The sequence below is a fragment of the Vulpes lagopus genome, chromosome 3 (genome assembly GCF_018345385.1).
Source record: "Vulpes lagopus strain Blue_001 chromosome 3, ASM1834538v1, whole genome shotgun sequence".
NCBI lineage: Eukaryota > Metazoa > Chordata > Mammalia > Carnivora > Canidae > Vulpes > Vulpes lagopus.
Window position 1 is genome coordinate 38,033,608 of NC_054826.1, and position 27,785 is coordinate 38,061,392.

General features: G+C 38.5%; 2 protein-coding genes across 7 annotated transcripts; one reads left to right on the plus strand and one right to left on the minus strand.

Moving 5' to 3' along the window:
- Positions 1 to 7: 7 nt before the first annotated feature.
- Positions 8 to 13,705, minus strand: SLU7 (SLU7 homolog, splicing factor). Of its 2 annotated transcripts, none has more exons than XM_041750566.1 (16): positions 13,601 to 13,705; positions 11,433 to 11,618; positions 10,614 to 10,767; positions 10,201 to 10,281; positions 9,733 to 9,897; positions 8,800 to 8,868; positions 5,705 to 5,752; positions 5,120 to 5,251; positions 4,774 to 4,871; positions 4,536 to 4,603; positions 4,266 to 4,405; positions 3,036 to 3,197; positions 1,420 to 1,524; positions 1,198 to 1,269; positions 967 to 1,083; positions 8 to 320 (listed from the first exon to the last, which is right to left on the minus strand). In XM_041750566.1, exons 2-16 carry the CDS (start codon positions 11,600 to 11,602, stop codon positions 141 to 143), a joined length of 1,761 nt encoding a protein of 586 aa, XP_041606500.1. In that variant the 5' UTR covers positions 11,603 to 11,618; positions 13,601 to 13,705; the 3' UTR covers positions 8 to 140. The 2 variants fall into 2 exon arrangements, with proteins under 2 accessions (XP_041606500.1, XP_041606501.1); XM_041750567.1 differs by having other exon boundaries at positions 13,517 to 13,650.
- A 5,675-nt stretch (positions 13,706 to 19,380) lies between these two features.
- Positions 19,381 to 26,985, plus strand: PTTG1 (PTTG1 regulator of sister chromatid separation, securin). 5 transcript variants are annotated; one of them, XM_041749911.1, is made up of 6 exons: positions 19,381 to 19,459; positions 19,801 to 19,901; positions 20,250 to 20,434; positions 21,703 to 21,796; positions 25,774 to 25,932; positions 26,851 to 26,985. In XM_041749911.1, the coding sequence occupies exons 2-6, from the start codon at positions 19,811 to 19,813 to the stop codon at positions 26,925 to 26,927; spliced, it is 606 nt and encodes a 201-aa protein (XP_041605845.1). In that variant the 5' UTR covers positions 19,381 to 19,459; positions 19,801 to 19,810; the 3' UTR covers positions 26,928 to 26,985. The 5 variants fall into 5 exon arrangements, with proteins under 5 accessions (XP_041605845.1, XP_041605848.1, XP_041605846.1 ...); XM_041749914.1 differs by having other exon boundaries at positions 20,253 to 20,434; XM_041749912.1 differs by having other exon boundaries at positions 19,400 to 19,456.
- Positions 26,986 to 27,785: the final 800 nt, after the last annotated feature.

The following is a 27,785-nucleotide window of genomic DNA, read 5'->3' on the forward strand; positions in this document are numbered from 1 at the left end:
TACTATGAGACTTCTGAAGTCTTTATTAAAGTTAGGGAGCAAGAAGAGTAGTCATGGTTTTTCCACCTATAATCATCAGCAAAAAGCTGAAAAGAACGTATCAGCTGTGTCTGTCCTGGGTGACTGTTGATAACTAGTTACTACTGCCCAAGGAAGGAAGCCATGGGGTCATCTGGCCTCTGACGTTTCATTCTATAGGCCTCCATTTCCTCTTCAGTGGGTTCCCGAGTTTCATATATGCTATTGTAAGGCCGCTTCCTCTCATCAATCTGCATGATCTCCTTGACGTGAAGAAGGCGAGCCTCCTCTGCATTCAGTGCCTGTAGTGAGAGGAAAAACATGAGTACACAGCTCTACATCAGATCTCTTCTGTTCAAAAGTAGCAAAATACAAAAGATCCCACTGAATATAAACTGCTATATCAAAAATCTGGATTGTCTGAAAGAGCTTGAGAGTCAGCCCTTCTATTGTCAAGCTACAACTAATCATTATTTGGCTGATATGGTATTTTCATAGAGCACAAAACATTCTACAACCTTTTCAATGTTAAAAAAAATTTACTTAGTAACAAAGATTCAACAAGATTCATTTTACTAACAGAAGTCCACAATTGATGCTTCTGGTGGAAACTACAATTCTGATTTTCCCAAGTACTTGCTGAAAACTACAAATTAGAGAGCTAGAAGGCAATTCTCTTTGGGCATTGTCAATAACTCTAAAATAAGAGCTTTACAAAGCACATTTCTTCTGTACCTTAGTGATATTTATCAAACATTCCAAGGAGCAGGCAATACTGAAAAACACAAAAATCTCCATTTGTATTCTAGACTTTCAAGGTAACCACAGACTTGGAACTCATTTCCTCATTTTTAAAATGAGCTTGGAGACAGGACTAGATAATTTCTTAAGGTGGCTACAAATAAAGAATACTGTCATCACTTGGACTATTTAGAGTTCCCGAAGTACCTTCTTCAATTTCTCATGTTTCTTTTCTTCATCATCACTATCTGAACTGCTCTTCCGATGCTTCTTTTTCTTCTTCTTTTTCTTCTTTTTCTCTTCTTTTAGTTTCTCCTGATGCATCTGACAGGGAGGATTGAAATATATAGTGTTACTAATGCAAAAAACAAAGCTCCAGCACAAATTTTAAAGTCATCCTTGAAGGACTTAATTCAGGACAAATAATTATAGACATACCTCCATGAGCGTTTGAGGTTTTTTCACAGATTCTTCTCCAGTTATGTCATTTATAATACATTCCTCTGAATTCTGTGGGAAAATACATGTAATTTGACTTGAGTATCATAGTTACCAATCACTGAAGAAAAAGTTAAAATTTGAAACATGAGAAAATATGTTTCATACAGATTTTGACTTAAGAGCTTTGGTTGTTTTACACTTGTGAGGACAGGTACTTACAGCAATCTCCTTGCCAGCTTCTCCAGTGCAGTAGGAATACTTGAAAAAAGAGTGACAGCATTTGTATCCCCATCGGCCTTCTTTCCAGTAAGATCCCCAGATATGCTGCAGAGAGAGAGTTGTTACTTAAAAAAAGAACCCGAAACTAGGGACTCTCATATACTGCTGAGATGAATACAAAAGAATACAGCCCTTTAAAAAGTAAATTGGGAAGAAAATTATGGGGATTCCAGGGCTGGCTGACAGGAAAAAGGTGGCCTGACCTCAAGTGTGAGAAGCAGCCATTAAGTTATAGTGATCTCACATTCCCAAAACTATAAAAAAAATTTAGGATTATCTGACTTCTCTTCAAAAATTAAGAACTGGGAGGTTCTGGGCTCACATTCCCACTTGGCAAGAACTGACTGTTGCTGACCACTGGATGCCCCTTTTATTTTTTTTTTATTTTTATTTTTTTTAATTTTTTATTTATTTATGATAGTCACAGAGAGAGAGAGAGAGAGGCAGAGACACAGGCGGAGGGAGAAGCAGGCTCCATGCACCGGGAGCCTGATGTGGGATTCGATCCCGGGTCTCCAGGATCGCGCCCTGGGCCAAAGGCAGGCGCCAAACCGCTGCGCCACCCAGGGATCCCTGGATGCCCCTTTTAGACAAGGTCTATGCTCTCTAGTTTATACAGTGTGCCTGGCTTGCTTCACTCATATACAATTAGTGGCCTGGCTCCCCAGAGGTACTTTGGTTTTTGACCTTAAAAAAATTGTAGTTTGGGTACTTCAAGGGCATAACAAGTAACATATGTTTTATGATGTGATGTGGTATAATTCATCATAAAACACTATGAATTATACTGTATCACATATGTTGTCAAAATATTTAACTTATATTATATCTAATCAAGCCTTTAGCTCTGAATTTCTGTTTATAGGAAGTGCAGAGGCCACAGGAATAAATTGTATAGCACCAGGAATCAAATACAAAATATGAGACAGTTTACAAAATAACTGGCCCAATCTGAGAATTGCTGTCATGAAAAGGGAGATATGACACAGGAAGAGAAAAAGAGACACAGCAACCAAATTCAACTTTGATTGGATTCTGACTCAAAACAAAAACAAAAACCACCCGTTTAAAGTTTTTGTGTATATTTTAGTAATGTGTTTAAGAACTAGAGATTAGATGATAAGGAGTCATATCAATTTTCTAAAGTGTGATAATGTTAATGTAGTTATGTAGGAGGCTGTCCTTAATTTTGGGAGATACATGATATAGTTTCTTGGATAAAATACCATAATATCTGTTATTTTCAAATGTTTTAGTTAAAAAAATACAAATATAGATTATATATATATATAATTCTATTTACATGCATGCGCACACACACATTCCCCCAAAGCATATATGGCAACATGCAAAAAATTTCTGAATCTAGGTAGTAGGTATGTGGGTGAACTTAATAGTATTCTTTCACATTTTTTGTATTTTAGGAAAAATTTCATAAAACAATTAAAAAAAAAAACCTAAGCACAACAATAATTCGCTAATGAAGCTGTAATAAGAAAATATAACCCAGAGAAAATGCTAACGTGGACACCAAATGGTTCTAGTTTAACACATACTGTGTGATTGTGGATCTTCACATCTTCCTCATACTTAGAGCAAGCAACAGCTCGTTCCTGTCCTTTGATGACTGTCCCATGCCTTGAGTACTCCACATAGTCTTCAGTCTGAGCTAAAAGCAATTCAGCTGGAGGGGCATCCAAGTGTTCTTGGCCACCATACTAAAAGAACATTGAACATTATTAAATACGTTTTACAGAAAAGATTTGCATTCAGATCTCTATTGATAGGTTTATTTCCAATCAGAAACATTAAAGGAATATTCTTTACGGCCTTTGCCATACAAAATGCAGTAAAAAAAAAAAAAAAACCAAAAAAAACAGTCACACAATTTTATAGGGAAATATAAGATGTCTCCAGTTGATATTCATCTGTTGATTCATCTATTACAAAATGGCCATTTTAAGATTTTAAGATTTTATTTTATTTTTCTTTTGAGAGAGGGGGGGGGGGAGAAAGCATGAGTAGGGGGAGGGACAGAGAGAGAAGCAGACTCCTTGCTTAGTAGAGAGCCTAATGAAGGGCTCGATACCAGAACCCTGGGATATAACCTGAGCTGAAGGCAGACACTTCATCAACTGAGCCACCTAGGTGCCCCATTTCCTCTTATTCTTGTATGCATGCCCATCTGCCACATGACTTTGCTACTCTTCCGCTCAAGAGATAGTCATTTTTTCTATCCTTTGAATCTGGACCTGGCCATGTTACTTGTTCAGGCCTGTTGGAAATTGGCAAATGTGATGCAAGCAAAGCCCTAAAAAGCATACTTTTTGTTGCTAGTTTCTGGTACCCTGAGAATGTTTAATGAAGCTGGACTAGCCTACCACAGGATGAGAGCCCACAGGAGGCAGGGATGAGCTGTTCCAAATGAGGGCTCTTAGGATAATCAACCTGCTAAATACCAGAGACCAGAATGAGGCCATTCTAGATCATCCAGCTTCAGCTGGCCCAGATCAGGAGACCCAGCTGACATACAAAGTTGTGACAAATAACAAAATGTTTATTTTAAACTACTAAGTTTTTCCATGATCTGTTTTGCTACAAAAGTTTCTTGAGAAAGCTATAGTGATAATGTATACAACTGATTACATCAATGGGATGATAGGACTATTCCTAACAAATTAAAAGGGTCTCTCTGTGTGTTGTATTTCAAATGTGAATCAAATGATTATTAACTGGCCATTTCTCTTTAATGAACATTCTTTTTATAGCATTTTGGTCAAAATTACCTTTTCCAAAATGCTTTCTTTCTGCTGTTCTTTGAAGTCTTCTTTTTTGACTTTGAAGGACTTGTACAACAGCTCTAGTTTTGTAGGATCGGCCTGCAGATGTACTTCAGATCCCTTGTCATAGGCTTCCCAAGCAAACACTACAATAATCAAAAACATCTTAATGAGTTCTCAGCTACATTTATTGCATGCTTGAAAACAGCTTTTAAAAATGCCTCCAAATTTCTTTTGAGCTGACAGAAAATATCTTGACATAGAGCAAACACTTACACTGTGTCTGAGCCATTGAAATGGTATCTCCTGTGTATCTAACGAAGTTATCCCCAGCATAGCTCACTCTGTAAATATATATTTAAAAAACAAATTGTTTCAGAAATTGCATTCTTTAAGGACACTGAATTCTTTTCTAACCCAACCATAGATGCTGTTCATTCCAACTCAGGTTCACCTTCATGATTAAAAACTCTCCTCCCCATCTTGAAATCTATACATTTAGCTTGATACTTACTCATCTGGATTTTTTCCTGCGTTGGCATAAGGATTCTCTCTCATCGCTCTAGTTTTGGGATCATAGTAAGCAGAATTTGGATCTAAATTCCGCAAATACTAGAAGGAAAATGTTTTAAAACTGCATTAATGTTTACTTCTCTCAAAAAAGATTTCAGCAAACTAGGTGGAGGAGTTAATCATGATCAATTACATGTATCTCTGTATATCTGGGGTACAGATGAAGTGATACTTAATCTTGGAATGACTGTATTACCCATATACTGCCCAGATATCAGATGAGTAGACAAAATGTAGGGTGAGAAGACAAATATTTCTTGAATGCATGTTAAGTTGGCAGGGCTTACTTTTGCAATATCTTCTCGAATCCTGAGATTTCGGACAGTGATTCGTCTCTTAGAGTCAAAGTTCTGTCCAGGCATGTCAATATCATCTGCATATTTATCTTCATCCTCATCTTCACTATTATGATCTTTTTCCTGAAGGAAGGGGAAAGAAGGAAAAACAAATTATAAGAAAAGAGCAGCATTTAGTTCTTGCTTTCCTTTGGATTCCCTTTAACCAAACTATTTTATTTTATGATTTTTAAAGATTTTATTTATTTATTCAGGAGAGACATAGAGAGAGAGAGAGAGAGAAGCAGACTTCATGCAGGGTGCCTGATGTGGGACTCGATCCTGGATCTCCGGGATCACGCCCTGGGCTGAAGGTGGTGCTAAACTGCTGAGCCACCCGGGCTGCCCCATTTTTTTTTTTTTTTTTAAAGATTTTATTTATTTATTCATGAGAGGCAGAGACACAGGCAGAGGGAGAAGCACCCTTTAACCAAACTCTTATTCATCACTTATATTCTTTAAAGTTATTATTTATGTTATTAGCCATCAGAAACTGAAAATTTTAATGTATACCTAGTAAGGGAAAATATTTATTACCATCTGAGAATTTGGTTCCTCTTCTCCCCACTGGTGTTTTGGAGAATTCTGCATCATTCAAGAAGAAAGAGAATTTGTAATTTTATTTCACTGAATCTACTAATTATTTAACACTTTAGGTAAAATAATATAATTTAAATCTAACTGAACAAATTCTCATATTTCTCAATGTAATCAGCATGTAAGTTCTGAATACAAGTATGTCATTGCAACTAATTTTATCAGACTGTCTACATAGCCAGAATATTTCTAAAGAATTTTCAATGATATAGTATTATAATCACACAAAGGTAAGAGGAACATTAAAATGACCAATGTACCCAAACATATATTCATTTCTTATATGTTAACCTTTAGGCATATACCAGTTTTGCTAAACCTCACTAGTTTTCTATCAAATCCAAAAAGAAAACATTATCAGGATCACGTAATAAGTATCTTTAGAGCCAAAACAACTTTTGTAAAACTTAGGCAATGAAAGAATCTACTTAAGTGACACCGTAATTGTAATTTAAGGAGAGTCTAAGATCCCTGTCACAAAGACACTCTTTCTTCATTACCATTGGTCAGGATTTTTTCTAACTTCATAAAATGCCTATAACAAAATAGTATTTCATCATATCCCTTTAAAAGGCTTCAACGGTTAAAAAGAGTAACTTATAGCATTAGTGGGGGAATGTGAAAATATGAGTGTGTACAAATATATCTATCTATTCTACTTATATAAACACAGCGATAGATACACACATACATATGCTATATATTACATTACATTATGTTATATTGGTGGGGGCATAAATTTGTATAGCTTTCCTGAATGGTAGCTAAGTGATAAGACATCAAAATTTTAAATAAATAAAAATACTCCTGCATCAACAATTAAACATTAAGGAATTTATTCTAATGGAATAATATAGCAATTATATAAAGAGATCTATAAGAATGTGATTTACAGTATTGTATATAATATCAAAAATTTGGGAAAAATCAAATAAATATTAGACAACTGGTTATATAAATTACTGTACTCAATGACCACTGAACATCCATTAAAAGTGTATCCAATTTGCAGAAAAAAATTCATACAATTTGCTATCTTTTTTGCTGTTATTATTTAAAAAAGGGGTAAGAATGGTAGTAACATTATATATTTGTCTTAGCTTGTGAAACTGAAAGGATCCATAAGAAAAATAAAACAGATTATGGGGGCGGTAAGGTTTAGAGATAGGGTAGTTGGAGGCAAGGATGGGAGACTTTACTGCATATATCTTCTTAAAATCCTTTGAGTATTGAAACGTGAATTTATATAAAAATAAATAGGTCTGCATTCATTGACAGAAATGTGAGCTCACTGCACTATATATTAATTGAAAGATGAGGTGATAAATGAGTATGTAAAGGTGAAATCCACATTAAAAACATGCACTATAATAGCATACATATATAGATATATGTGGGGAGGTGGCATGGGACTTGGAAAGGCCTACTTCAAAAGGTTAACTGTTAACAAAAGATACTTTCTTCTTTATAATGTCCTATTTTTTTCACTGAGTTATATATTACTTTCAGAATCAGAAATATGTTTTTTCTTTTTAAGATTTTATTTTTTAAGTAATCTCTACACCCAATGTGGGGCTTGAACTCATAACCTTGAGATCAAGAGTCACATGTTCTACTGACTGAGCCAGCCAGGTGCCCCACAAATATATTTTTTGGAGTTTCTGCAATTTGCTAGTTCAACCAAAAAAACACACTTATACTGCCGTACAGAAAGTTAAACCTCTATAGTAGATTCTTCTACTGTATATAGTTAATATTAATATTCAAACACTGAAAGTGGGCAAAAATCATCAGTCCCCTGGATACGCTTAAATATACTTACTGGGGAAATAAATTAGACTGTGTTTACAACAAACAACAGAGAATATATCAGAACAAGAAAAACAGGCCATTTTCCTTTTTCCAGAGTTGGCAATAACAGCTATCAATTACCAAGTTTACTTACTAGGTCTCTTCAGGGGTAGGTGTTGTTGTCTACTTGGCATGATAAACAGGCTCAGAGAAGTAAATTAATTTTTCTATGACCATGTATCTGGCCAAGGGCAGAGATGTATCTTAACATCTATCTGTTAACCTGAGATGTAAACCTGCCTGCCAGGTAGCCTCAGTGATTGCTCACTTGGTCATTAGGTCTGTTTGTAATTCATACCTGCTGAGTCCCTTTCAGGAATTGAAACTCCAAATGTTTAACTTATTACTCATGTGTGCCATAAATTTGTTTAAAAGAAAACTTTTAATAAGCACAACATACATTAACTATTAAATTGTCATGAATAAATAGCTGCAATACATCTTTTTTACTGTAAAATTATTTTTACTCAGCTATAAAATTATTATATTATGGAAAACGTAGAAAATACTAGTATAATACAAAGAAAAATTTACTAATTCTACAATGAATGAAAATCAATATTCTGATTTTTTTCCTGTGATATTATTTTTTATTTGTTATTTAAATGTAAGTGTTATCCATTGTAATTACAAAGTATCCATAGAAACCATTTTAAGAGCTATGCAACATTGTACCATGAAGATGCAGGACAGTTTATTTTACCCACTCCCTAGTCCTGTTTTTAGCTATTTCAAATTCTTGCTATTTGATTTTTATTTTGTGATTTTTAAAAAATTTCATTCAAATTCAATTAACATATATCACTGGTTTCAGAGGTAGAGGTTAAGTGACTCATCAGTCTTATATAACACCCAGTGCTCCTTAATGTCCATCATGTGCCCTCCTTAATGTCCATCACCCAGTTACCCCTCACCCTCCCACTTCTTGCTATTTTAAACAGTGCTACATCTTTGCATATGTGACCTCTTTCCTGACTACTAGAAAATTCTTTAGGATGGAGGGATCTACTAATGTTCCTGTGAACTGTATAAAAGTGCCAGTTTTAGTCTTTCCTCACAATAGCACTTCTGTCTTCCTAAATCTTTTCTAACTGAAGAGATATAAAAGGAACTCTTTTGACTTTCTTTTCTCTTGTTTTTACTTAGAGTCTCAATTTTTTTTATAGATCATTTTTATTACTTACAGCCTGTTCCACTAATTTTCCTGAGGCTAATTCTTCTTGGAGTTTCTGGGCTTTCAGTGTTCGTTTTGCCTAACAAAAAAGGAAACATTTGAAATTTACTTTACAACATTCAAATGAACATTTAATTTTTACACACTTAAAACCAATAAATGTATTGTTTTCAGAAAGGTCATCTCTTTGAGATTTCTCGTAGCTCTAGATCTATGATTTCTAAATAACTGGAGTTTGTAACTCCTATTGAATCAGACATTAATGTAAACTGAGCCAAATAGTGCCAGTGATTAAACTACAGAGAATAAGTCCTGTCCAAAAGGGGCAGCTGTCACTTGACTCCAGATGACTGATGCTTGCCAGGTGGGCCCAGGATCACCATGTATTTTATTGTTCAAGAATAGATGAAATTTTCATTATGTGACATTTTTTACTGTGATTTTTAAATGTAAACTCTTATATAAAAAAAGAAGGCAGCATGACTATGGATTTTAAGGAACAGGAGTAAGTAAAATCGTGAAGTTGAATTAAAATAAAATTCACTTTTTTGAAATGAGTTATCCTATTCCCTTTTCACTTCTCTCAAATGCTATGTGAGGCAACTTAATACAGGCCCAGATAAGATGCAATGTGTGAGGCTTGGCAAGTTTATAACCTTAAAAAGCCAAAAGCCTTAGATACTAATCTGTTCTCATGCTTCCAGTATATTCTGGAACCTCAGGGAATTCTCAGGAAATGAGAAACAATACAAGAATCAAATAAGAAACTGCTGCCAATATGGTTAGCACACCTTATTTTTACTATTGCATCAGATCTTATACTACTATAATAAACATGCCACCATTTTTATATTGAAGACTCGAAAAACAGAGTTGCTTAAACAGTGATACAGCAAAATGTACATTCTTTAAGGAGTGTGAGAAAGCAGAGAACGTTGCTCACCAGATCAACTTTGGCATATTCTTCCACAATTTTCATGTGTTCCTCTGGATTATAGCCATTCCACCGATCCCTCTTCCCATCATAGTCAAACATCAGCTGAGGCTGGACATGTTCATCTGGAGCAATATTAGTACCTGTAAATTTTGCTCCAACTCGCCTAGGTCTCTGGGAAATAGAATAATAAAATCAAATCTTTTCCTAAGTTCCTGTAGCCTAGAGGAAAATTTCAGATGACATTTATAAAGTGTGCATAAACATATCATGGGGATTTATGGTCTGTTCACATATCAGTTACTCTCCTACTCTCCAGAAAATTTTGATGGTGCTAAACTAATTTCAGTCAAATTAATTTTTATTTAACTTGTACCGAAATTTAGGTAATTTGAGAAAAACAGAATTAAGCTATCTGACAGGAAAAAAGAAAGAGACCCTCTAACAAGTTTCTAAAATTCTCAAAGGTGAACTTACCTCAAAGCAGTCTTTCTTTTTGTGTGTCATGGCTCCACAATTTTCACATGCTCCCTTGCGGTACTTAGTAGTTATGGAATTCTATAAAAGGACATAAAGAAAAACGTTTTATTTCTGAATAAGTTAGAAAAAATTTGGCTCTTCTTACTATATTGTCCAGTGAAGTGATTTATTCATTAAGAGAAATACTACTTAGAGTCTCCATACTTTTATAAATGAGAAAGTTTAAGTACTTTAGCAATATAAAACTTATAAAAGAAAACACAGAAACAAAAGTAGTATGTATTGTGAATTTTAATCCCAGGTAAAAGATGTTTTATAATCTGATATAACTTTATTAAAGGCTTTTATATTAAGTTATTCAAATAAAATCTCCATTTTCACAAGGATATATATAAAAGTTGCCCAAATACCTCTTTTACACCCCTCTTGTACCATTCTCCAGATGAGCTGTATTGCTTTTGTTTCTCTGGTTGTGGTCTCTGGTGCTTTAAAGTAGGTCTTTTTGATGGATCAATATACCATGGCACTGAAGAAATATACTGAGGTATATGAGGGTTGATGTCTCTGTAATTTAAAAAATATATATATTTTAAGAATAAAGTTTGAAAATAATTGATAATACAATTATAAAGGTAGCCTATACAGACTCTAAGAACAGAGATAGTGCAGTGGAGGGGAGAGAGAAAATATGCCTGATCTCTCTATATAATATAGTAAAAACAACAAAATTAAAAATAAGTAATTTATTTTAGAATGAAAAAATTTCCAATATAGCAACTAAGAATAGTGACAGAACTGAAGTGAGGAGAGATATAAGGAAGATAGAGATGAATGTTAGAAGAGTAGATAAATCTTATGAAAGAGCAAGAAGCTAGCTAATAATGCCTAGAGTTGATTACAATAACGATGTAGGTACATTATTTAGAGATGTAAAGGTATCAACCAGAAAAACTCAAGATAGAAAGATTTAAAAGTAGTCATTTTCTAGAGTGGAACAGGGAGTGGGAAGAGCTGAAAGAGATGACTGCTGTTCATTAGAAGTCCTTCAATACTTTTTTATTATTAAACCTTACATATATGAATTTGATAAAATAATAAAAACAAAAAGGATGTAAATGGCAAGGATAGTTTCCTGTCAAACTAAAAAATGAGAAACTGCTAAACTAAGTAGATATAAATTTGAACTCTGATAATTTTGAACAGATAATGCAAAAAATGAATGTCCTTACTTTCCTTCTTCATCAACTTCTGCTGGAGCATTACCCAGTTTTCGCTGTTCTTCTAGCTCCTTCTTCTTTCTCCAGTCCTCTCTGGTCATCTTCTTTGGTTCCTCCAGACTCATTTCTTTGGACCCCGACAGGGGGGCTGCATTAACTGCATCTACAGCTGCAGCTGACATGGTTATCTGGATACCTCTATGAGAAGAAAGAAATATATATTAGTATAAAGTAGGCCTTCATGAGTTTATCAGGGAAACTATCAAAAGTACGCAAATTGCATACCTCATAACACATACTGCAGTCTCATTTATATATAATATTTTATATGCTCTTATAGCATCTGTGAGGGAAGGGTCTCTTTCTCTTCCCCCCAAAATTTCTATATACTATTTGCAGTTCCTCCCTCAAATCTAACTTACAAATGAAGAGAAACATACATACATGTACTTAAAATTTCCTAAGACTCTTTATCTCATTAATATTCCTTAATTTCTCTATATAGGTCTCAAACTTTTCTAGCACATTAACCCTACATAAGTAAACAATGTCCTATTTTCCTCAAAGACATAATTCCTTAAGAGTTATCTATATCCATAGACTCTATTTTCCCAACTACTTCCTTCCTCAGTCACTCCAATTTAGCTTCCACTCCTTCTCTCTCTGAAGAGGCCCCACGAAGTCATCAATGATCAACGTGCTAAATCCACTAAACATTTTTCAGTTTTCTTCCTTCTCTCTCTTTTTAAAATATTTATTTCTTTAAAATTTATTGTATTTCTTTATTTGTGTGAGAGAGTGCGTGTGTGTGTGTGTGGGGGGGGCACAGAACAGGGGTAGGGGCAGAGGGGGAGGGAGACAGGCAGACTCCTTGCTGACCTGGAAGCTGGACAGTCATTGGGGTTCCATCCCAGGACCCTAGATCCTAACATAAGCTGAAATCAAGAGTCAGAAGCTCAAATGACTGGGCCGCCCAGGCGCCCCTGTTCCTTCCCTTCTTGAAACATTCTTATCTCTTGGCTTAAGTGACACTATAATCTGTTTTTTCTTGAATCTCTCCTGCTGCTCTTGTCTTCTTTGCAAGTTCATCTATTTCTGCCCAGTTAGTTAATTTTGGATCCCACAAGGTTCAGTCTTGGAGTCTCTTTCGTCACTCTGGACTTCATCAGTAGTCAGCTCATCTATTTCTAAGGCTTTAATATACCACTGTTGGCTCTCCAGCTTATTTTCTCCTTTCCAGACCTTTTATCTGAGCTTCACATACATATATTCCAATAGCTCACTTCATAGCATCTCCTTTTAGAGGGTCTTAGAAACACGTAAACTCATCAAATCTTAATTTAAATTCATGATCTTCTCCATGGAATGTCATCTTGATTACTGTTTCCTCTCTTAATGAAAAATACTATTCATACCTTTACATATATGTTCCAGCTAATCTCAATAACTATTTCATCATTAAGTATTTTTTTTTACCTTCTGAATAGCATTCATATTTACCTACTTCTCTCTATTCTCAATGCTACCACTTTAATGGAAGGTATTACTTTCCCTTTCTTATTGGTCTCCTGCCATTCTCTCCCATCAGTTCTCCACACCGCAGTGCTATTTTTTCAGAACACAAATTTAATCATATCATAACCTACTCACACAAGCTTAAAATCCTACAATGTGGCTCTGTCCAAGATAAATATAATGCCATTCTCATACACCACTTTAAGTGTTCCAGTAGTCATACTAAGATAGTAAAAATAAGCACGTAAAATAACTTTTAAAAATGTTTTAATTTAACCCAACATATCCAACATACTATTTTAACACTTAATCAACATAAGAGAAAATAATATCTTTAAAATCCGATCAGATTTTACACGTATTCAGACCAGCCATATTTCAAGTGCTCAAGAGCCACAAGTAGCTAACAGCTGGGAAATGAAACTCCGATGATATCTGATAATTCTTACTCTAACAATCATTAAGACGTTCCTGGTCTGGCTCGGCACAAGCACACTGAGGCCTAGGACCGCGGCTTTCTTCTCGGTCCCGGATCCCCATCCCCCCTCGACCTGGAATTCATCACTTTCGTAGGAATGTACCTAAGAAGTAGGAGCCTTCGGCCTATTTTCCAGAGTTCTTCAGCTTCACCTTCTCCCCATCCCCAAGTTCCCACATTTCCTTACCCAATCCGGTCACAGCAGAACCCCAAACCACCCGACAGAAACAAACTCAGTCCGCCAATGTTTACTTCCTGGCTTTCCGCCTCTCCCGGCAGCCACTGCGGTAGTTTCCGGACGAGCGACACATGCGCACTAACGTCTTTCGGTAGGGGACCAGGTCAGGCTCTCAGGCGATGTTATTATCGCGAGATCTCGCGCGCTTCTTTATTTACCTCGGGCTGGAGGAAGGGGTTAGTTTGAGCAGGTGCTTTCCTGCTCTCCGGGTTTGTGTTGTTGATTCTTTTAGAATCGCAGAATCTTAGGAGGTTTAAAAAAAAAAAAAAAGTACGGAGAATAGACAACAGCTTACACCCAGAAGTGGACCCTGAAATAGACAACAGCTTACGCCTCTCTGCAGAACCAAGAAATGAATGGGGAAGTTCGTGACATTTTAAAAAAGAAAGGCAGTTAAAATTAGTATTAATTAGTAGTCAGTGTGGGACACCTTGAGGGACGTGGTGAGCAAAAAGAGTATTTCCTTGCGTTCACAACATACAAAGTGAAAAAGGCACTAAAATGATTTTCAAATAATGTACAGTTGTAAAAAGCCTCTGTGAAAGGAATACCAGATGCTCTGAAAACCTAAGGCACCATTTGGTGGTTGCGACATTCTGTACCGAAGTGATCTTGTGTTTTGTCATTAGAAAAAAAAATACAATGAAACAATTTCTATTTTGGGAAAACTGGTATCTATGACATCCCAGCCCTCCTTTTCAAGTACACCTATGAAGTAAGATTAGTTACTGGAAAATAAGCAGTAGTTTCTCTTTCTTTCTTTCTTTCTTTCTTTCTTTCTTTCTTTCTTTCTTTCTTTTTCTTTCTTTCTTTCTTTCTTTTTTTTTTTTTTTAAGATTTTATTGATTTATTTGAGAGAGTGCAGAGCGAGAGAAAGAGCATGAGGGGACGGGGGTTCCATGCCAGGACTCCTGGATCATCACCTGAGCTGAAGGCAGACGCTTAACAGACTAAGCCACCCCTAAGCAGTAATTTTTGTAGTAGAATTTATTCTGTTTTTTTTTTCTTCTTTGTGCTGTTGTCTTTTATTTTTCAAGGTAACATGTATTAGATTTGTTTGTTTTTAGACAGAGAGAGAGTGAGCAGGGGGAGAGGCAGGCGACAGGGAGAGAATTCTAAAGCAGATTTCTCACTTAGTGCAGAGCTGAATTCTGGGCTAGATCCCAGGCCCCGGAGATAATGATCTGAGTTGAAAGTCAAGACTGGGTCGCTTAACCGACTGAGCCACCCAGGCGCCCCAGTATATATTGCTTTTAAAAGTAAAAGTGAGGGGTGCTTGGGTGGCTCAGTCAGTTAAGTGTCTACTTTAGCTCAGCTCATGATTCTGGAGTCCATGGATTGAGGCCCATGTCAGGCTCCCTGTTCTGTGGAGAGTCTGCTTCTCCCCCTCCTACCTCTTCCTCACTGCTCCATTTCTGCTCTTTGCTCACTCTCTGTCTCTGAAATAAATAAAATCTTTAAAAAAAGTAAAAGTGAAAATAGCTCACACCCATGCTTCATAAAACCCCCTCATAATCCATTTTTTTCTTTTCTTTTTAAAAAAAAATTTTTTTTAAAAATTTACTTATGATAGTCACAGAGAGAGAGAGAGAGAGGCAGACACAGGCAGAGAGAGAAGCAGGCTCCATGCACCGGGAGCCCGATGTGGGATTCGATCCCGGGTCTCCAGGATCGCACCCTGGGCCAAAGGCAGGCGCCAAACCGCTGCGCCACCCAGGGATCCCTCCATTTTTTTTCTTATTAAAAATTTGCAGCACCAAGAGTTTAGGAATTTAAACATTAATTTTGATTTTAGAGGGCAACAGGTGAAGTCATAGAAAGGGTCAGAGAATAGCCTGAAAGTGAGTAGTCTCTGGATCACCTACACTTTGTTTTTATTTCTTTAAATAGTTCCTGAAATTTGCTTGGAATTGTTGAGGCCTGGTTTAAAATCACCAGGCACAAGCCAGGGAACACATCTCCCAGACGAATCATATAATGTACTAGAAGAGAAGGAAAAATGCTTTGTAAGGTTTGGATTCCCCCTGGAGGACTCGGAGGAAAGTATAGGGAAGCACATGTTCAGTTTTCTAGATGGGTTCCTGTTTGTAAATCATGATTAGAATAAACGGGGATTGATTAGGATCTAGGTACTGTTATAAGGCGAGGGTGGTTACTAATTGGGTAATCTAGTAATAGTAGGGAATAGTAAAGTGGGTTTGGGGCATCATTGGTGAGAAAAGAAGAATCACTCAAAGGGGGTAGTTGGGGCACCTGGGTGGCTCAGTGGTTGAGCCTCTGCCTTCGGCTCAGGTCATGATCCCAGAGACATAGGCAGAGGGAGAAGCAGGCTTCTCGCGGGGGAAGTCTGATGCGGGGCTTGATCCTCTTCCTATGTCTCTGCCTCTCTTTCTGTGTCTCTCATAAATAAATAAATTAAGTAAAATCTTAAAAAAAAAAAAGAGGGGGTGGCTATAGCATTTTACAGTTTCTGCATGACCTTGAGAAACACAGTGCTTCCTGTTGTAAGGGGAAGACTTAACTGGGGGAGATACAAATCTTGCACTCAAAGACCTTGGGAGATAGAGAATCCCCACTTCCCAGCTGTAGGTGCTGTATAGATTCGGTTCCAAAGTGAACACTTGTGTGCTGATGATGCAATATGGAGTTGAAACATTTAGAGGTAGATACAGGGAGAAAATAAGGAGAGGCGAGAGAATAAAAGAAAAAGAACAAGGAAGGGTCCATATGGGTGTGAATGGCTTTTTGTCCTCTTTACCTTCTTAGAATATTTTCTTCTTCTTTTTTTTTTTTAAATTTTTTTTTTTTATTTATTTATGATAGTCACAGAGAGATAGAGAGAGAGGCAGAGACACAGGCAGAGGGAGAAGCAGGCTCCATGCACCGGGAGCCCGACGTGGGATTCGATCCCGGGTCTCCAGGATCGCGCCCTGGGCCAAAGGCAGGCGCCAAACCACTGCGCCACCCAGGGATCCCAGAATATTTTCTTCTTGATGCCTTGCCCAGTGTCTAGCATTTAATCGACATTCAGTAAATATTTATTGATTGAATTAATCATTCAGCCAATTTTGGTTCTGAAATGCCAGGGAAGAAGGGCCAATGAACTGACATATTGAGAACTGGATCAATGCCAGGTGTAGTGTTAAATCTTATGGGAAATAATGTAGGCTCAACTGCTCTCTCCCAATGTACCTGCAAGTTAGAATGTATCTAGTGACCTGTGGGGAGTAGGGATTGGATGATACAGGCCAGTCTAGGTCTTTTGAATTTATTCCTTTACCTCATGTTTGTTTAATCTATTTCCATTTGTTATAGAAATAGGAAAAGGTCGTTAATTTTTCCAAGCACAATTTCTCCCCATATCTTGGAAATTGGAATTCCTTATCAATATTTTTATTATTCCTCAGATTTTTTTCCAACTCTGTGCCCTCTGCCACTAGGCTCTTCCAGGCAGCTGTGATGAATGTATTGTTAAGATGTTAGAGGTTTAAAATAAGTCCCATTAAATGACAGAATTGGAAAAGAAGCCTGAATTATGTACTCCTTAGGATCATCATTTTGTTCATAAGCCAGATTCTTATTTTTGATATTTTTTAATTCAATTATAATTAACATAATGTGATATTAATTTTAGGTGTACAATGTAATGATTCAACAATTCTATACATTTCTCAGTGCTCATCACCATAAGTGTGCGCTTAATCCTCTTCATCTATTTCATCCAGCTTCCCACCCACCTCCCCTCTGGCGACCACTAGGTTACTTTCTTTTAAAAAATTTTTATTTAAATTTAATTAATGAACATATAGTGTACTATTAGTTTCAGAGGTAGAATTTACTGATTCATCAGTTGCGTATAACACCCAGTGCTCATTACATCATGTGCCCTCCTTAATGCCCATCACCTAGTTACCCCATCCTCTCACCCCCTTCCTCTCCAGTGACCCTCAGTTTGTTTCCTTTGATTAAGATTCTCTTATGGTTTGTCTCCTTCCCTGATTTCATCTTTTTTTATTTTTTCCTCTTTTCCTCTATGATCCTCTGTTTTGTTTCTTGAATTCCACATATGAGTGAGATCATATAATTGTCTTTCTCTGATTGATTTATTCCACTTGGCATAATATCCTCTAGTTCATCCACATTGTTGTAAATCATAAGTCATAGTCCTGATGCTATAATGAAAACGGCATCCTAGCTTGAAATATTGACGGTAGTTCAGCAATTAGGGAATAGTCCATCCATTCTTAATCAGGAGCCCAACAGAATGACTCAAACATTACTGTTTGATCTGTTTGTTTTTTACATCGCTTCTTGACTTTTAAAGATTTATCCTTGAGGGTGAGAGCAGGCCCACACGGTGGGGGGAGGGGCAGAGGGAGAGAGAATTCTGAAGCAGGCTCCCCACTAAACATTTTTTGGGGGGGGGGGCACTTGATCCCAGGTCCTTTGGGTCATGATCTGAGACCCAGGTGTCCCATGCTTCCTTTTTTTTTTTTTTTTTTTTTTTTTTTATGATAGTCACACACAGAGAGAGAGAGAGAGAGGCAGAGACCCAGGCAGAGGGAGAAGCAGGCTCCATGCCCCGGGAGCCTGACGTGGGATTTGATCCCGGGTCTCCAGGATCGCGCCCTGGGCCAAAGGCAGGAGCCAAACCGCTGCGCCACCCAGGGATCCCTGTCCCATGCTTCCTAACTTTTAACCGTGCTCTGCTAGTATTCTTTTTTTTTTTTTTTTTAATAATTTTTTTTTTTATTTATTTATGATAGTCACAGAGAGAGAGAGAGAGGCAGAGACACAGGCAGAGGGAGAAGCGGGCTCCATGCACCGGGAGCCCGATGTGGGATTCGATCCCGGTCTCCAGGATCGCGCCCTGGGCCAAAGGCAGGCGCCAAACTGCTGCGCTACCCAGGGATCCCTCTGCTAGTATTCTTTAAAGGGAATATGAGTTGTTTCAGTATCTGACTACATAAGCATTTTTTATATACCTAATTGAAATACAATTGTATGTATCCATAGTTCCTCAGTTATTTTTCCAATGGCTGCCAATGCCTTTCCTCCAGTTCTGCATCTTCTTTTTTATTTGATATGCTCTACTTATGCTTTGGAGAAATAGTTAATTGAAGACTTTGGGAAAATAGTTCTGTTGCCACTTTGCCTTGACTCAACCCCACCATCTTTTCATTTAAGAACTTCCTGGCAGGGGATCCCTGGGTGGCGCAGCGGTTTGGCGCCTGCCTTTGGCCCAGGGCGCGATCCTGGAGATCCGGGATCGAATCCCACGTCAGGCTCCCGGTGCATGGAGCCTGCTTCTCCCTCTGCCTGTGTCTCTGCCTCTCTCTCTCTCTCTCTCTCTCTCTCTCTGTGACTATCATAAATAAATAAAAATTAAAAAAAAAAAAACTTCCTGGCCACGTGTCTCAGAAAAAAAAAAAAACCCAAATTCTGTATCTTGATATCATAATAATCATTGACTTCCTGGAATTGAAGACCATGTTCACTCCCTTTCTATCTCTGTGAGTTGCTGGTTCAAAACACCTAGAAGTAAAGGGGTCAGCAGGTTTGGTTTTTAACTTCCCGGGAATGGAGCTACAAACTTCCCGGGAGACGCTCTCCAGGCGGGGCCGCGGGAGCTTGGGCCCCTCCCATTGGTCCTTCCGGGAGCCTCGCCCCACCCCCGGCCCCGCCTCCTGGGAGGATGGACCAATAGGAGCGCGAGTTGTGGTTTAAACTCGGAGTCCCGCGAGGGGGCCGGAGGCTCAGTCTCGGAGGAGCTTGGCTGAAGGTCCGGACCGGGCGAACCGCGAGGTGGTGAGCGGCTGGGCGCGCGGGTCCCGCGAGGGGGGCGGGGGGCCGGAGGCCGGGGGTCGTCTGCAGCGCGGACCCGGGTGGAGCCACGGCCTGGGACTGCGTGCGCGGCCCCGGCAGTTGGGTCCCGCCGAGTGGCAGGACCTGTGCGAGCCCCGAACCGCCGCCGCAGGCCTCAGGAGTGAGGAGCTGGGTTGAATGCCTGTCGGCTCCAGGACGGGCTTCGCTGCTCCTCAGCTCCAGTGTTGCGCGGACCTGCCCTGGGTAGAGCTTGCTCTGTGCCACACCTTCCCTTCTCTCCCCTCCCTAAGCCTCGGGGTCTGATGTGCGTTTCACGCCCGCAGCTAGTCCAGAATGGCTACCCTGATCTTCGTGGATAAGGAGAACGGAGGACCAGGCCCCCGTGCGGCTCCCAAGGACGGGCTGAAGCTGGGGTCTCGGCCTCGTAAGTCCCCTGGCTGCGGCCGAGCGCAGGTGTTGGCCGTCAGAGGTGGGCGTGGCCGTAGTTGGGGGAGGCGGCTAGCTGCTCCGTTGGCAACTGGAGTCTAGGATCCCGGAACACTGCGGCTGCAAAGTGCTTGTTACGGGTCTGTTTTTCATGTCCAGCCTCTTAGTTAAGGGAGTATATAAGAGGGCACAGAACTGAAGTACTATTAGACATATGGCCATGACACTGTCAGAAGTGGGGGATGAGAATGAGGCCAAGTTTATGTACACGGTCAGCCTTCAAATTGCATGGGTGTTTGTTCCCTGAATAATCTTCTTTTCTTTTCTTTTTTTTTTTTTTTTAAAGCAGTCCAAGCTTTAGATGGGAGATCTCAGGTTTCAACACCACGTGTAGGCAAAATGTTTGATGCTCAAGCAGCCTTACCTAAAGTTGCCAGAAAGGCCTTGGGAACTGTCAACAGAGCCACAGAAACTTCAGTGAAGACTAATGGACCTCTCAAACAGAAGCAGCCAACCTTCTCTGCCAAAAAAGTAAGTGTTGGCTGCAAAGTCACTGTTGAAACACTCTAGCACTCTTGACTCTTAAAAGAAGGACTATCGGCATCCTACTTTGCTTTCTGTCTTGGGAGTACAAGGAAATATAGGCTACCAAACATAGATTAAGAGGAGGGAATCATACTCCCTCTGGACTTCCTCTATGCCCCAGGATCAGAAGTCTCAGAAGCAGCTGGTGAATGCTTTTGCCTCACCTGCCCTTAACTAGTGTGGAAGCAGATTCTTTGATAGTATCTACTTAGGGATACAGGAAGTACTGAGAGGGAGGATACTTTACCAGAGATCACGGAGCTAATATAGCTCAGGTGCTGCCATCTTCATCTCCTAGAGCAAGCACCAGGTACTCTACTTTGCAAGCATGTCGATGTTTGGATGTGTGTACCAGCTATAGGTCCATGCATCCCAGACTGAGGAGACTTTGCTGTGAAAGATGACTTCAGCATGTACATTAACATTTCATTTGAATAATTGTGTTATGTATTTAGAAAAAAAGCCCTAGTACTTTATATCAAAATAGGACTTCTGTGCTTTAGGACAAGATGACATTTTTAAAAACTAAGTTGAGTAAAAGAGAAATGTTAAATTCGAGTATCGCAAGGCTGTAGCAAAAATGAGAATGCAACCCAGAACTGAAGTGTGGGAAACCCTATTTTCCTCTAGATTTGCACATGTGACATAAGGTTGAGTCAGGAATATGCAGGCTTCTGCTTTGGCCTACTATTGTAGATTGCCTATCTGCCAATTTTATTCTAGGGAATTATCTAGCCTTCTAACTTCTATGACTGTCTTGCTGACTCTTACTCAGCGTGTGAATTTCAACTTAATATTAACCAAGCAAATAATTAAGGGAACACTGATGGAGAAACATGGGTGGAAATCACATCCAAAAGCCAAAAATGGTTTCTAGAATTAGCTTTTATTTGAGTAACTCATGCCTGTTTTCTCTGACAGGTTGAATGATTGAGTTGATTAGCTCTGAATTAACTGCCGTCTTGGTGACTTAGGCTAAAAGGTGCTGATACTTAAATTTCAGACTTAACTCTTGAGCATGCTCCTAGAATTGCTTGCTGAATTGTATTGGTATGTAATTATGAGAACTAAGTATTATGGTTTTTTTAGAAGTCAGCATAAAATTGAAAAAATGTGATGAAGCAGTCACATGTCTTGAAGAAGACTTATGATCTCTTGTACTAAACAGTTGACAAGTTTTTCACTTTCATTGATTCATATTTTCGTGGTTTTAGGTGACTGAGAAGACTGTCAAAGCAAAAAGCTCTGTTCCTGCCTCAGATGACACCTATCCAGAAATAGAAAAATTCTTTCCTTTCAATCCTTTAGGTAGTATTTTTTTTTTTTTTTTTTTTTTGGTATTACACAAAAATGCTTTAGCCTTGAGTTTCTCTTAGAATCCAATTCAGCTCTAATTTAATATGGATATGAACATGACCTATGACCTCTAACTGTAATAAGACTGCCTGAATCTGGGTTTCTCTGGACAAATGTACTTGGTGGGTTTATTTGTAAGGAACATCATCTTGGGTCAGAAGGGACATTGGTGCAAAGATGTGGAGGACGTTGTTCCTGACCTCAAAAACTTACACTAAGGAAGATAAGATGCGTTCCCTAACATTGAACAAGTCTAGAGTGGACAGTGTTCTTAGCAAGACTTTTAGAAAATGAATTTTATGTCAAGTTGAACAATGAGAAAATCTGCGTAGTCTGTTATGATGTATGCATTTTTATTCTTTCAACCTGCTGCATGTACCCAAAGTATTTTCTGTTAATAGAAGTACCTTTTCAAGCTTTGATTTATTTCCATATGAGGAGAGGCTACTGTATCCAGGTTCTGGATGCAGTGGTTAATAAGACAGGCTCCACCCTAAGAGAGCCCAAGATTTTTTTTATGAAGATTTTATTTATTTATTCATGAGAGATAGAGAGGCAGAGACACAGGCAGAGGGAGAAGCAGGCTCCATGCAGGGAGTCCGACATGGGACTCAATCCCAGGGCTCCAGGATCACACCCCAGGCTGAAGGCAGCGCTAAACCGCTGAGCCACTGGGGCTGCCCAGTAGCCCAAGATTTGGAGGGAAAGTCAAACATTGAACAAATCCTCTCACTCTAAATGTCAGAAGGAGAAAAACAGGCCCACCAGGGGGAACTGAACCTCCCCTGGAAGAGCAGGAAGTTTTCTCAGGAAGTGACATGGAAGTGGAGCTTTAAAGGACATCAAAGGAGAGCCAGACAAGGGAGGGGAAGGGCAAGGCAAGAGTACCGAATGTCTGTGTGTGCAGTGATCTGGGGGTAGAGCAAAGGCCTGTACTGGTTCTGGGACAGAGACAGAGGAAAAGATAGCACAGGTGAGACTGGAGGCAGATCACACAAGGCCTTATTGGTTTCTGAGCTGGCATTTTTGCCCTTTCATCCTAAGGGCATTTAGGCATTCTGTGCATCCAGGTTGTCTCTGGCTTTTATATAATACAATTCTGCAGTTGGTATTCTTGAAATTGTTGTTAGTTTGTGAGGATAGCTGGAGTTGCTGAGTCTCAGAGTATGAGATTAAGATTTGATAAAATAGTGTTTCCATACTAACTATTACGATTCAGCCGTGAAGGAAAATGAGGTAGATTTATGCGTATTGATCAGGAAGGAGGACTACAATATGCTGTGTTTGAGGAAAACAATACTGCCAGGTTGCCCTCCAAAATAGCATAAATTACTGAATCTACCTACAGTGGTTGAGGATGCCTGCTTCACCTCTAATCTCTCACAGCAGATGTTTCAAAAACCCTTATCAAAAAGGCAATGGGTATCATTGTTTTAAATTGGAGTGTGTGTATGTGTATTGAGCATATTTGATTATTGGCCTTCTATAGTGGGTTTTTTTTTTTAACTTCCTGTTGGTATCCTTGTTTTTCTTTAATAGGTCTTTCTTTCCTTTTCCTTAATAGCCTTTGTGCATAAAGGAAATGAACTGTTATGTTGCAGACTTTTTTCCTCTGAAGTCTTTTGTTTATGGTTTCTTTTATAATCCAGTGGTTTTAAGTAGACACCTATCACCCAATTCTTTTTTAAGTTCTGGGTTTTAGCAGGCTTGAAAACAGTAGAGTTCCTAGTATTTAGGCTTTAGAGAACTTTCACACTTCAGAAAAGGATGGTTCTCTTTCCTTTTTTTTTTTTTTTTTTTTTAAGATTTTATTTGACAGCACAAATAGGCAGAATGGCAGGCAGAAAGAGGGAGACGGAGAAGCAGGCTCTCTGCTGAGATGTGGGGCTCGATCCCAGGACCCTAGAATCATGCCCTGAGCTGAGGGCAGACGCCTAACCAACTGAGACACTCAGGTGCCCCTCATCTTTGTTCTTTTGAGGAAAGGCTACACCCCTTGAAAAAAGACTCAATATTTTTGTTAATAGTTAAGAAAAATCTGTTGTATTTTCTTTTTAAATTAAAAAAAATTTTTTTAAATAATCTCTCTGGCTGATGTAAGGTTTGAACTCATGACTCTGAGATCAAGAATCTCCTGCTCTACCAACTGAGTCAGGGAGGTGCCCCAAGAAAAATCTATTTTAAGTAATTCTAAGAAGCAAGGCACTTGGATTATAAGGAGGACTGTTACTTAACCCAATAGTTCTCAAATTTGTTTTAGGACTTTTACAACTTTTTTTTTTTTTTTTTTAAAGATTTTATTTACTTATTCATGAGAGACACACACAGGCAGAGGGAGAAACAGGCTCCATACAGGAAGCCCATCGTGGTCCCGATCCTGGGTCCCCAGGATCAGGCCTGGGGCTAAAGGCAGTGCTAAACCGCTGAGCCACCCGGGCTGCCTGACTTTTACAACTCTTAAAAGTTAGTGAAGACCCCAGAGAACTTTTGTTTGTGTGTTATCAATTTTAATTCTTAATGCAGGAAATCTAACTAAAAATAAATTCCTGGGGGAAAAAAAACCCCTCCATTATATTAATGTAAGTAACTTCTTTTAACATAATATAACTTTCCTAAAACATTCAGGAGAATGGCATGATTTTGTATTTTTGAAAATGTGCTTAATTTGACTTAAAAGAGTTGGGGCACCTAGGTGGCTGGGTTAAGCACCTGTCTTCAGCTCAGGTCATGATCCCAGGACCCTGGGATCCTACCTAGCATTGGGCTCCCTGCTCAGCAGGGAGTCTACTTCTTCCTCTGCTCCTCCTCCTCTGGTGTGTGCACTCTTTCTCTCTCTCAAAAAATAAATAAAATTTTAATACCTGGATTCTCCTCTGATTCTGCATTCAACCTGTTGTATCTCTTGTTTTGGTTGAAGTACATGAAAAAAATCTGGCCTCATGCAGATGCGTGGTTAAGAAAGTGAGGAGCATTTCAATAGTCTTTTCAGATAAGTGTGGAGAGTTTTCTTTCCTGCCACACTAAAATTCAACAAGTGGCAGTTTCCAAATGTATGGTTGTGATGTGTAATCTGAAACCCTATCAGTGAACATTTTATACTGACCATAAAATCCACTGGGCTCTTCTGCAGTTTGAAAATCTTTTATTATTTATTTTTGCATTTATCACAAATTGATCATTTAGAAATAATGATTCACTGGGAAATGTAGATTATCCAAATGTTGAAGGGTTTCATGATGCAATATCAAACACACATTCATTAATGTCACCACTTATCTCTTCAGAAATATTAGTGTTTTTTCCCCTTGAGATTGTGTATATTATCATTGGCAATAAATACTGTTTCTTGAAATGATAGACTTCTTTTATTTTTCTGAGAAAATGTGTTACAAATACCCAAGTCTGAGTAACCAGTTTGTCTTTCCATTATTTCAACTAAATAGTATTACAGGAAAAAGGCCTCTAGTTTAGCTTGCAAACCAAATAATTGTACAGATCTTTTTTCTTTGACCTCACCTGGTACTTCGGTATGCAACAGAAGTACTTTATGGTATACTTATGTCATCATACAGAATACTAAAAAGACATGTTCTTCAGGGTTGAGAGCTAATAAAATTAATACTTTTTATTGTAGATGATAAAGTGATATGTGAGGCTGGCAATTTTTTACTGCAAGTGAATGGTTTTGAGGAATATAGTGACTATAAAATATAGTTTATTGCCACTTCTTGATTTGTGCTAAAGCACAGCAATTCCATCCATCATTGCTTTTGTCCCATCATTGAAAGTGTCAACACAGCAGAAGGCGTTGAAGTTATTAAGAACATAGTTTCACATCCTGGGCCCACTGTAAGGGTCTTAGATCCCCGTGGCGCTACTGACCACTCTGAGAAGCATTGCCCTGATAAATTGCTTTGTCTTGATGGCAGATTTTGAGAGTTTTGACCTGCCTGAAGAGCACCAGATTGCACACCTCCCCTTGAATGGAGTGCCTCTCATGATCCTTGATGAGGAGAGGGAACTTGAAAAGCTGTTGCACCTGGGCCCCCCTTCACCCCTGAAGATGCCTTCTCTATCCTGGGAGTCTAGTAAGTGAGCAGGTGCCCTTTTAGAAGGGCTGTGAATTATTTGTGTTCTGATACTGCTGTTATTGTGGGGGCAGAATTGTATGGAAGGTTAGCCTACAAGTGATTCCTATTTCTAACTAAAGAGATAAGGTTTCAGAGTAATGAAACCTCTCATTTGGTAGTTTTTCAGTCCCAAGTGCTCAGGTAAAATTAAATCATTCTGGAATCTGGACAGTTCTGTTTATAATTTATTTTTAAAGATTTTATTTATTCTTGAGCAACACAGAGAAAGAGGCAGAGACCTAGGCAGAGGGAGAAGAAGGCTCGATCCCAGGACTCCAGGATCACGACCTGAGCCAAAGGCAGATGCTCAACCACTGAGCCACCCAGGTGCCCCTGTGCAGTTTTAGATACAGAAAATAATATTAAATTTAGCGTAAAGCTTCTTGGGTTATAACTTGAGGTGTAATAAACTTGTTTGGAATGAGATTTCCAAGTTCTATCCACAGCTAATCTAGGATCAGGACACTTGAGTGCAATAGCACAGAATTGGCAAAACCTTCTTACTGCCAAGGTTTGAGGCCTGTACTCTGTTCAAGCTGGTGGTCAAAAGCTATCATCAGTATGTTTTCTATTTGTTCTGATGGGATAACATAAATGCTTTCATAAATTACATTAGTGATATTGTTGGCTCCTACGTGGGTCTCTAAGAACAATGGAGTTTCAGGTAGTCTTAAGGTTATTTCCTAATGAAGGTGAGTTCTGGTATCTTAGCCACATTTCAAGTAGTAAGTGTGTGTGTGTTTAGCTGGGGGCGGGGTAGGGATTCATTAGACAAAGGGGAAAATAAGAATTTATGAGTAAAACTGACAACCAATGTCTGTGTTAAGATGGACTAAAGCGTTTGCAGATATTGAGTAAGAAATTCCTGTCTTCTAGATCTGTTGCAGTCTCCCAGCGTTCTGTCGACCTTCGATGTTGAATTGCCACCTGTTTGCTATGACTTAGATGTTTAAATTTCTTAGCACTTAATAGTTTGTGTATTTTGTATTAATAAAGCAATTCTTTAACAGACCTTTCCTAATATTGCGGTTGGTATTCTTTGGCATTTGCTTAAAACGGTGTGAAAATCAGTGTAAGTGTTTGACAGGGGTCTATAATCTGACAATACAAGTATATTAGATTTGAAAAACTCACCTTAGAACCCTTTGGTTTGTCTTTAACAGCTTATTTTAGACACTGCCACTGTTTTCCCTGAAACTTAGGCTCCTAAATGTGTACTCTGCAGCCTTTCTGTGGCCATTAACTAGTGACAGTTATTAGATCTCTTAATTAGAAGAGCCACTTCCAGCTCATTAAATATCTATTGCTAAGCATTCTTTATTGCTGGTTCTATTTGGTTTCTAATGACTTTAATACTCACTATTCAGTAATCAGAATTTGAAAGGCTCTAAATCTTCCAAGAACTCTGTCCCTGGGATCTTCAATTAGGTTCTTCAAAGATTGCAGCAGATAATTTACAGATAGTGATATACACTCTTCACCTATAGGAAACACTATTTAGTTACTTACACTGTTTTTGGACTGGTTTTAAGTATTGTTATTGTGTTTCATGTTTATGACCCTATTTTTCAGGAGAGGACAGTGAAGCTCAGAAATTCATTGATATGCAAAGACATGAAGTACTCTTACTTTGATTCCAAATCTGGGATTATAATCAAAATATCAGACTGTAAATGTTTGGATTTTATTTTTTGGAGGAATGGGATGGAGGATATAAAAAAAAAAAAAAAGTTATTGCCACCATTTGAAATCCCAAAGTTTCATAGACCTGGTTTTGGAGCTTCTCTTGGAAAAGCAGATCTGGCAATAGT

What these genes read in the sequence shown, in the direction of transcription:
- PTTG1 (XM_041749911.1), top strand. Translation starts at nt 19,811, where the DNA reads ATGGCTACCCTGATCTTCGTGGATAAGGAGAACGGAGGACCAGGCCCC. An exon ending in CTTTCCTTTCAATCCTTTAG is followed by an intron (nt 21,797 to 25,773) that starts GTAGTATTTTTT and finishes TCTTGATGGCAG; the next exon opens with ATTTTGAGAGTTTTGACCTG. An exon ending in TTCTCTATCCTGGGAGTCTA is followed by an intron (nt 25,933 to 26,850) that starts GTAAGTGAGCAG and finishes CCTGTCTTCTAG; the next exon opens with ATCTGTTGCAGTCTCCCAGC.
- SLU7 (XM_041750566.1), bottom strand. Translation starts at nt 11,602, where the DNA reads ATGTCAGCTGCAGCTGTAGATGCAGTTAATGCAGCCCCCCTGTCGGGG. An exon ending in GAAGTTGATGAAGAAGGAAA is followed by an intron (nt 10,768 to 11,432) that starts GTAAGGACATTC and finishes TTTAAATTACAG; the next exon opens with AGACATCAACCCTCATATAC. An exon ending in GCAGGAAAAAATCCAGATGA is followed by an intron (nt 4,604 to 4,773) that starts GTAAGTATCAAG and finishes ATATATTTACAG; the next exon opens with AGTGAGCTATGCTGGGGATA.